The sequence below is a fragment of the Cynocephalus volans genome, chromosome 4 (assembly GCF_027409185.1).
Source record: "Cynocephalus volans isolate mCynVol1 chromosome 4, mCynVol1.pri, whole genome shotgun sequence".
Taxonomy (NCBI): domain Eukaryota; kingdom Metazoa; phylum Chordata; class Mammalia; order Dermoptera; family Cynocephalidae; genus Cynocephalus; species Cynocephalus volans.
Genome location: NC_084463.1, coordinates 43,585,187 through 43,596,357, shown reverse-complemented (window position 1 = coordinate 43,596,357; position 11,171 = coordinate 43,585,187). Strand labels below are relative to the sequence as shown.

Sequence of the window (11,171 nt, the reverse complement as noted above, 5' to 3'; positions counted from 1 at the left end):
CAACTCCTAAGTGGATAATGTTGCCATGAACACAGTTGTGCAACTATTTTGCACTACTATGATTAATTATTTTGGATTTATACACAAAATTGGATTGTTGGATTATATGGTAATTCTTATTTTAATTTTTTAAAAAGCAACTGTATTATTTTTATAGTGGCTGCATCATTTTACCTTCCCACCAACACAACATTTTACAAGGGTTCCAATTTTGCCTGTGCTTCTTATTTTCTTTTGGGTGTGAAGTAATATCTTATTGTGGTTTTAGTTTGCATTTCTTTGGTTAGTGATGTCAAGCATGTTTTCATATGCTTGTTAGCCATTTGTATATCATCTTTGGAGCAATGTCTGTTTAAGACCTTTGCCCATTTTTAAACAGGTTATTTGTTTTTTGACTTGTGAGTTGAAGGAGTCTATGTATTCTGGATATTAATTTCTTCTGAGATATATGATTCACAACTATTTCATTTTTGGGGTGCTAATGTAAATAGTGTGGTTTTGTTTTTTCATTTTTTGTTTTCCTTACTTCAAATTCCATGTGTTTGTTGCTAGTATATAGGAAAGTGATCAAATTTGCATATTAACTTTGGATCCTGCAAACTCGTTACAATCACTTATTAGTTCCAGAAGTTTTTTTGTCCGTTTTGGATTTTTTACACACTATCATATGATCTGTAAACAAAGACAATTTTATTTTATTTTCCTTTATGTATGCATTTTATTTTAAGTAGTTATCTTATTGCATGAGCTAGTACTTTAAGTATGATGTTGAAAAGAGTAGTGAGATGGTGCATTCTTGCTTTTTTTTTTATTTTGTTGGAAGATTTTGAATTTCTCACCGTTAAGTATAATATTAGCTGTAGTTTCTGTGGATAGACTTTATTAAGTTGATGAAGTTTCCCTCTAATTCTGATTTACTGAGAGTATTTATCATTAATGATGCTGTATTTTTGTCTCATGCTTTTTCTGGTTGTATGCTGTGATCATAAGGTTTTTCTGTTTAAGTCTGCTGATGTGATGGATTATATTAATTGATGTTTAAATGTGTTACAGCTTTGCATGCATAGAATTAATCTGACTTGATCATAATGCACAGCTTTTTTAAAATACATTTTTTTATTAGGTTTACCAATATTTTGTTGAGGACTTTTGCAAGTATATTCATGAGTGGTAAAGATTTGTAATTTTCTCTTCTTGTAATGACTTTTCCTAGTTTTGGTATTGAGGTAATGCTGTCCTCATAGAATGAGTTGGGAAGTACCAATACACAGTAGGGAATTGCTATAATTTCTTCCTTAAATGTTTGGTTGAATTTACCATTGAACACATCTAGGAAGGATGTTTTCTGTTTTGAAGATTTTTAACAATTTACTCATTTTCTGTAACAGATATATGCTTATTCATATTGTGTATTTCTTACTGTGTGAATTTTCATAATTTGTCTTGTGAGGATTTGATCCATTTTATCTAAGTTTTCAAACGTATGCGAGAGAATTAGTCATAGTATATCATTATTATCCTTTTATGTCCACAGGATCTGTAGGGATGCCCCTCCTCTCATTCCTCATATTGGTTGTTTTGGTCCTCTTTTTCCATAGCCTTGTTATAGGATTCTTAACTCTATTTATCTTTCCAATGAATCATATATTTTGTTCTTTGTTTTTGATTGTCTCTATTGACTTTCTATTTTAAAATTATTATATTTGTGTGTGTGTGTGTGTAAAAGCATACATAACTTTATAAATTGTTTCCACTATTATTAGGTACAACCTATTATATGTTAGATCAATTCAGAATAAGTACAATGAAATCTTTTATTTTACTTACACTTATTTCTTTTTTATTCTGTTCCTTTTTTTATGGAGATGAAGATTTATGACCTATATGCATCTTTTTCTTCTGTCAACAAAATTCTTTTCATATTTCTTGCAAGACATTTACACTGGCAGCAGATTTCCTTAATTTTTCTTCATATGAGAATGTCTTTATATTTCCTTCCCTTTTGAAGGATGATTTTACAGGGTAGAGAACTCTAAGTTGGTGGGTTTCTTCTCTCGATGCTTTGAGAGTTTCATTTCACTGACTTCTTATTTGCATGGATTCTGAGCAGATTTTATCTGTAATTCTTATCTTTTCTTCTCTGTAAGTAAGATTTTGTTCCCTTTTTCTTTTTGTAGTTTTTTTAAAAAAATTGATTTTCTGTGTTTTAATAGTGATATGCTTAGGTGTAGTGTTTGGCATTCATCATGGTTGATAGTCTCTGAGTTTTCTTCGTCTTTGGTTTGGTGTCTGACAATCTGTGGAAGCTCTCAGGCATTATTGTTCCAAATATACATTCTGTTTCTTTCTTTCTCCCTTTCTATATCTTTTGGGAGGGGCGTAGTCTCATTATTCTATGGGACAATTTTGTATTTTTCCCACAATCTTTGCATATTATGTTCTTTTCTTTCCTGTCTTAGTTCTCTTTGCTTTTCAGATTTTGAAGTTTCTATTGATGTATTTTCAAGCTCAGAGATTCTTTTCTCAGCCTTGTTCAGTCTGTTAATAAGCCAATTACAAACATTCCTAATTCCAGTTACAGTGTTTTTGATCTGTGCTACTGTTTTTATGTTTGTTTGCTTGTTTTGGTACTTCCTTAGAACTTTTATGTGTACTTTCATTGCCCATCTGCTGTTGAGTACTGTCTACTTTATCCATTTGATCCCTAAGCTTATTCATTAGAGTTTTTTTTTAAAATAACTTGTTTGACAGTTTTAACATCCTGATCATGGCTTTTTCTGATGCTTGCTCTATCGCTTCCAGCTCTGTTTCTTTGCTTGTTTATTATGGGGGGGTTGTCTTTAAAAGTGCCTTGTAATTGTTTTCTTTATAGCCAGACATGATGTAACAGGGAAAAGAAACTACTGTACATATGCATTCAGTAATGTGGTCATAAGCTGTGGAGAGGTGGGAGCTGTCTTAGTCCATTTGGACTTCTATAACAAAATATCTTAGAGTAGGTAATGAATAAACAACAGAATATTCCGGCATATTTAAAGGTTTGCCTTTTTTTCACTCACAGGTGAAAGCAGGGGGGAGATCTTTTTAATTATTAACTGTAGGATCCTGTTCATGCTTGTGACAGTGAATTACACAGTACTTTGGTTTCCTGCTATGACTGGGTCCTCCGGAGTTTTAAACCTCAGAGTTGTCTACAATTCTATTGATGAGCCTCCATCAATTTGTCTGTCACAATTTAAGTTTTCCCACTCTTATACTGTTTCCCATGGTGGTTTTCAATAGTAAATATCCACTCCTGTAAGCCATGACTCCATATATTTGCCTGTCTGCCTCTCTAATCTTTGGGGCGGCAGTGTGCTCTGTGTCCTTTTCTTTCTTACTGTTCAAGAAGATTTATTGATTTTTCAGTCTTCATGTTTTTATTTGTTGTTACAATGGAGTGATGATTTCCAAATTTGTGGGTTGTTTTGTGTGTGTGTGTGTGTGTGTGTGTGTGTGTGTGTGTGTGTGTGTGTGTGTGTATGTGTGTGTGTGTGTGCAGGAATATAAACATTGAATGTATTTCTAGAAGTACCTTTTTAATGTTTATGTAGATAATCAAAGGATTTTCCTTCATAACTATGAAAGTGATCAATTTTATTGGTAGACTTCTTAATACTGTTTTCCTTTATTCATGAAATAAATTCAGAAAAATTTTCCTGATCTTTACAGTCTATTTCTCTTCTTCTATCTTTATATATTAATGTTTCTGCAGATTCCCTAATTTTTTAATTTAATGTTATAGATTCATTAACTCTGATTACTAGAGGTATCGATGAAATTCTGATATTTTCTAAGTCTTTATTATCAGCTTAGATATCTGTCCTAAACAGTGAAATTATATATCTAATTGCCATTTGGACATTTTCACAGATATTTTACATATAATGTGTTCAAATCTCTGTCACTTCTGCATTATAGTTTTCTTTAAAACCCATTTTCCAAATTTTAATTTACAATGCCAGTACCTAAGTAGCTGAAATCATGTAAATAGCCTGGGAATAAGACTCTTACTTTTACTCTCTGCACAGCAAATTAGAACCATGTTCTGCTCCTGCTTTTTCTTTCCTTTTTTCCTCTTTGCTATGCTTACTGCTGTGTGTCCTGATGACAGGTGATCATCTATTACTCTTTTTTCTTCCCCTCTGATTCTCCCATAAGCACCTTAACCATTCCCTTCTAGTGGATGAATGTCAAATGCAAATCTGATTATGTCATTTACCTGTCCTTACAGGACCTTATTATTTACAAATTGTGGTTTGAAAAGTGGCAATATTCACCCCAGCGTGGACACAAGCATTTTTTTGCACACAGAAAGAAAATTAGGAGATGTTTGGTACATGCTTTTAATTTGAAAGTAATTTAAAGTCAACAATTAGTGCATAAGGTTTTTGATATTTGATTTTGGTCAAATTGTTTTTATCCCATCCACTAGACATAGTACTGTATGTAGTTCCCTTAATAGAGTGTGAGTTGTTTGTGCCCTTTTGGCTGGACTTTTGCTGTTAACTCATATACTTTACATGGAAAGGCTAAGCATCTTTGGCATTTCAGTGGAATTGAAGCTGAACACAAAATAGAAGTATATTTTCTCATTCTTTCTTACGCCAGTCTATATTGAACTTGGTTCTAAATTAGTTCAACTCACACTTTTTTTCAGGTAAGTATTTATACTTATGTCTTCATACTATATCATAGATCCCTTGGAGGAGTAGAATTTTATTCATCCTTTTATCTGTAGCAAGAATGATGGTCTAGATCTGTAAAGTGGCTTCGTTGTAGTATTTTTTTGTAATTAATAATTTATTACATTTGCAGGATCTTCCTGTTGTGATTTTTCTTTCTTCTACCATACGGAATACTGTACCTGTTGTAAGATACATATGTACATGCACCCACAGAATTATGAACTTCCAGATTTCCATTTTGTGAACCAAGTTTGGTGACTTGAGTTGAGGAGAAATGTGCTGTTACAGGGATTAGTGTCTTTTGATGATGTTGCTGTGGACTTCACATGGGAGGAGTGGCAGGACCTTGATGATGGCCAGAGGACTTTGTACAGGAATGTGATGCTGGAGACCTACAGCAACCTGGTGTCATTGGGTGAGTGAAACTCCTCAGTGTCAGAGGCAGTACTTTCTTCTTGTATGGTACATAAAGGAACCACTTATAAGATATAATGCTATTTAGGTAGGATTTTATTCCATAAAGAATGCATCATCCCTCTCCAAAGAAACATTGAAATTGGCCCTGTCATTTCATAGCATCTTAAGACGAGCTCTTGTCATCCTTTCAAGAACCTGAAAACAATTTTGCAAAGTCCCTGTTATTATCCATTAAAGGGTACTGCATTACCAAACCTGCAGTGATCTTCAAGTTGGAGCAAGAAGCAGAACAATGGATAATAGACTCCCAAAATCAGAGTCTACAAGGTCAGTATGTCCTGGGCACTGAGGCTGGAAAGCATAAGGTCCAGCAGATTTTGGTCATGTTCAGCTGTTTTTACCAATATATTTGCTAGATTTCAGACCGCTGAACTGCTGGCCTACTTAGAAACTCATGCATTATATAATCTTGAAAGAGGGCTCTAACACTTATACACCCACGTTTTATTTTAATGAGTAGTTCATATACTTCCACAAATCTAATCTTTACCTTTCTTGTTTTAGACCATTTTATTTACTCTAAACTTTGTCAGTATTCTTGGTAGCTCTCTTTCAGTCCATTATCATGTACATCTTCTTCCAGAATGTTTTCCTCCATGTTTTTCTGCTTGTAACTTTATACCCGAAAATGGGTAATTTTTAAGGAAACAAAATTTATTTTTTATAGTTATGTAGGCAGACAAGTCCAAGGTTGAGGCATCACATCTGGTGGGGTCTTCTCATTTGTGGAGACTCTCAGCAGAGTCCACAGTTGGTGCAGTGTATCACAATTTGAGAGTGGCAAAAGTGTGCCCATATGCTGTTTAAAGCCACCAATCTACCCCCGATAACCCATTAACTCACTATTTCATGAACAGATCAATCCATTCATAAAGGCATGGCTTTCACTATCTAATAACTTCCTCAAAGCCTTACAGTTCAAATACCATAGTTAGATTTTCCACACTCTTCATACTGTTAATATGATGATCAAGCTTCAATATGAGTTTGGGGGAACATTTAAATTATAGCACAAAACATTTATTTATACACATATTTTTTCACTACATCATAATTAAGTGGGTTTTAAGCACTGTTTATTTCTATATAGTTGTACTTAAAACAGCAATAATCTAAATAATGTCTCTTTCATAGGGTTCACATTCTGGTGAGAAACAAGATAATATACATGAAATATTTGTATTAGAATCATGAGGAAGATGTAACCACAGTGAGAGAGACAGAAAAGTGGGTAGTGAGAATTTAAGAAGGATATCCAGATTAGGCAGTTCTAGGAAGATTATTGTTTACTTTGGCATAACGTAAATTCAACTTAACTCTTTTCCAGATTTGACATGTTATACTTGCATAAGTACAAAATTGAGAGTTTAGAGAGGACATCACTATTGGAGCTTCAAATTTGGAAATTGGTGGCTTACAACTGATTTTTAATGTCATAATTATAGAGGAGGTTACCTAGGGTGTTGATAAGAAAATGAGCAAAGAGGTTGAGATGTGAGCATTGTGTACCATGAATCAGAAAGTATGAAGCTGTTAAGGACACAGCACAGGCACCTGGAAAGGAGCTACTGGACTCAGAAGGAGAATCAGGATATTGTGGGTCCCAACATCAAGTGAATCAAGAGTTTTATGTTGAAGGGCTCAGATTTTTTTGTGGAGTACTGGAACTTGAAGTTAGCATGTTCCTGTTCTCTTTGTGAATATTATTCTAAACCAACAAAGAGAACAAGGAATGTACACAAGACATTATTTTTTATGAAAATAGGACATAATTGAAACTTCATTGCCAAAAATAATAGTCTTCAGAAGCAGCAAATTATAAAGCAGAGGTGTGTGCACCAGAAAACGGAGGTAGAATGCCAGTTAAACTAAGAAGGAGCTAAATAGAAAAGGAAATATTGTGGGTACATCCTGGGTTGACAACCAAATGTCTTAAACCTGCAGAAAATGGGTGCACAGTGTGGAAAAATGGAGAATTTTGAGAAGCAGAGGCAGTGATGTTAAATGAGAAATTTGTAGTAAGATGTTTTTATCTACTGTGTGGGAAAGGAAATGTTTTATCTGAAAAATTTTCAGATGTCTATCGCCTTTTTGTAGGGAAGAACGAAAACTAAATGAACAATAGGGGCAAAATTCTGAACCTAAGCCAAATTTCTGTTTAAATTAAAGAAAATTGGTTTCCTGCTGAACCTGAAAGTACCTGATGCAATAAAGTATTACCATACTCAAATCAGAATAAGAAGGGAAAAAAGCACTATGTGATTCCCACTGTTGTTATAAGAATAAAATAGATAAATAAAATAGGGTAAACAAATGTCAGATGATAAGCCCTTGTTTAACATTATGACCAAGCTTAGGTGAAAGTTTTACCAAGAATTTTCTTATGAATGAAAAATAAAGAAAATTGAACATTAGAAAATATGTTAATACAATTTATTACATTATGGTAGTATGTAGGAAACATGTATAGTTATAAATCCAATTTCCATTATTCATTTTTGTACAATCCTATGCCATGAGAATATGAAAAAACTTCTTTACCTTTAGATGCTCATTTTAGCAATACTTATGTGTGGCTTATGGATATGGTATTTTTTTTCTTATTTTAGATGTTCAGATAGTCAAAGCTCTAATTATAAAAAGCCAAGAACATTATGATACACATTTGCAGGATGGTGGAATTACCAACAGCAATACATCAACTGAGGAGAGAGTTGAAATAGAACACGCATTTCATTTGAGCTCAAACCATATTTCAAATTCAATGATAAATAGTGAAAAGTATTTAGGAATGAGGTGCAAAGAGTTCAGTGTATGTCGGAATGCACCTCCTCCTAGAGAGGCTGATTGGATGCATGCTGGAGAGAAATCTGATGAGGGTAATATAACTGGGAAATTGTGGAGACATTGTGAGCATCTTAATCAGCATTCCAAGATTCATGCTCAGCAGCAGGCTTTTGAATATAGTGGACAATGGAAATCCTTCAACACAGAGCCAATATTATTGGAACAGATGAAAGAGTATATGGGAGAGACATCCTGCAAATTTGATTATGGGAAAGTCTTTCATAAGTCAGCTGTTCTTGCCAAAGAGACAATTCCAGTATCAGAGAAATCTTTTCAATTTGACATATGTTGGAGAAAGTTCCGTGAAAATTATGAACTCACTGAACAGCAGAAAGTACACTCAGAGGAGAAACCCTATAAATATAGTGAATGTGATAAATCATTCATGAAGAAATTACCCCTTACAATCCATAAGATAACACATACAGGGGAGAAGCTATATGTGTCTAATGAATGTGGGAAAACTTTTCACAAGTCCTCAAACCTCAGCAAGCATCAGAGAATTCACACAGGTGAGAGACCATATGAACATAGCGAATGTCAAAATACCTTTCCTGAGAAGTCAAACCTCAACAAGCATAAGAGAATTCACACAGGGGAGAAACCATATGAATGTAGAAAATGTAAGAAAGCTTTCAACCATAACTCATACCTCAGGGTACATCACAGATCCCACACAGGTGAGAAACCTTATGAATGCAAAGAATGTAGAAAAACTTTCTACTGGAAATCACACCTCAATGAACATCAGAGAACTCACACAGGTGAGAAACCATATGAATGTAAAGAATGTAGAAAAACTTTCTACTGTAAATCACACCTCAGTGAACATCAGAGAACTCACACAGGTGAGAAACCATATGAATGTAAAGAATGTAGAAAAACTTTCTACCGTAAATCACATCTCAATGAACATCAGAGAACTCACACAGGTGAGAAACCATATGAATGTAAAGAATGTGGAAAAACTTTCTACTGTAAATCAAATCTCAGTGTACATAAGAGAATTCACACAGATGAGAAACCATATGAATGTAAGAAATGTAAGAAAGCTTTCAACCGTAAGTCACACCTCAGTGTACATCAGAGAACTCACACAGGTGAGAAACCATATGAATGTAACGAATGTGGAAAAACTTTCTACTCTAAATCAAACCTCAGTGTACATAAGAGAATTCACACAGGTGAGAAACCATATGAATGTAAGAAATGTAAGAAAGCTTTCAACTGTAAGTCACACCTCAATGTACATCAGAGAACTCACACAGGTGAGAAACCATATGAATGTAAAGAATGTAGAAAAACTTTCTACTGTAAATCACACCTCAATGAACATCAGAGAACTCACACAGGTGAGAAACCATATGAATGTAAAGAATGTGGAAAAACTTTCTACTCTAAATCAAACCTCAGTGTACATCAGAGACTTCACACAGGTGAGAAACCATATGAATGTAGTGAATGTGGAAAAACCTTTCACAGGAAGTCACACCTCAGCAGGCATCAGAGAATTCACACAGGTGAGAAACCATATGAATGTAGTGAATGTGGAAAAACCTTTCATGAAAAGTCAAATCTCAGCAAGCATCAGAGAATTCACACAGGTGGGAAACCATATGAATGTAGTTAATGTGGAAAAACCTTTCACAGGAAGTCACTCCTCAGTGGGCATCAGAGAATTCACAGAGGTGAGAAACCATATAAATGTAGTGCATGTGGAAAAACCTCTCACAGGAAGTCACACCTCAGCAGGCATCAGAGAATTCACACAAGTGAGAAACTGTATGAATGTAGTGAATGTGGAAAAACCTTTCATGAGAAGTCAAATCTCAACAAGCATCAGAGAATTCACACAGGTGAGAAACCATATGAATGTAAAGAATATAGAAAAACTTACTCCAGTAAATCATGCCTCAGAGGACATCAGAGAACTCACACAGATGAGAAACCATATATGTGTGTGTGCTGCCTAATAAACGAGCTCTCTCCGGTGGATCGTCAACTGGTGTCAACTCGTCCTTTCATTTGGTGCCGAAACCTGGGACGGAGTTTCTCTCAAGCGGTGACACTTTTCGGATCACAGCGGCAGCACCTTCTGTTTCACCCCTCTGGGCTCCCTCAAGCTGTAACACTTTTCAAATCGCAGTGGCTGCACTTTTCGAGTCGCCCCTCTAGAACTCCATCCCGCCAGGACCGGCCTCCCTTCCACCACTCACCGTTGACGGTCCACCCTCGTCCATTCTTTTCAGCACTGGCTCCTTCCACTCACCACTGGCTCATCATTAGGTAAGCCCCCTTTCCTAAAGGGCACCAGCCCTTTTTCAGGCTACCACAGGAAGTCTAGCCGTGATTGTCCAGTAGCCCCTAACGCCCATACCCCACCCCACCACAGTCTTCACAACCACCATAAATTCCCAGACTATAATAGGTTCCAAAGCCCCGGTAAACTTTTACTTTCATTTTTGGAGGTTAAAAGCCCCATTCTGTTCTCTCCTTCTTGCTTTCACCCTCTTGTCCACCACTCTCTTCTGTCCACTTCCCGGGTCTGGGACCCGACCAGAAAATCCTGGCACTAGGTTCCTTCAGGCACCGGGCTTTTGCCCTAGAGAAGTGGAGGTCTGAGTGACAACCCACACCTCCCTTCTCTCCTGGTTCGTACCTGAACTTGCTGGGACTGACGTGATCTTCTGGGGACGCCCTCTAGGATCCCGCCTTTCCCAACCGGATGAAGGATCTGTCCTATCACTAAATCTCTGTCTGATTTCTGTCTAAATTCCCATTAAGAGACCAGAATGGGTGCTTCCTCCTCCTCCCTAGGGGACTCTCCACTTCAATGCCTTCTGAAAAACTTCACCAACCTTTCCCTCAGGCCGGATATTGAGCCCAAACTCCTCACCAAATTCTGTACACAAGATTGGCCTTATTATCCTTTAAATAATCAAAACACATGGCCCCCTGAGGGCACACTAGATCCTAACATTCTAGGAGACCTCTTTAACTACTGCCAGCACTTAGAAAAATGGAAGGAGATCCCCTACATCGAGGCTTTTCGCCTCTTGGCTCAGAACCCCGCCCTCTGCTCCTCCCGTGCTCCCTCTCAAGTCCTTTTAGCCTGTAAAC

The 11,171-nt window shown here is 36.1% G+C and overlaps 1 protein-coding gene across 1 annotated transcript; it reads left to right on the top strand.

Annotated features, from left to right (window-relative positions):
• Positions 1-8,436: 8,436 nt before the first annotated feature.
• On the top strand, positions 8,437-9,999 carry LOC134376070 (zinc finger protein 420-like; the record flags this gene model as incomplete). The annotated part of the gene is given in 1 exon segment (XM_063094750.1): positions 8,437-9,999. A coding segment is annotated over 1 exon segment (1,563 nt), but the record flags the coding sequence as incomplete, so codon positions are not given.
• Between the last annotated feature and the right edge of the window lie 1,172 nt (positions 10,000-11,171).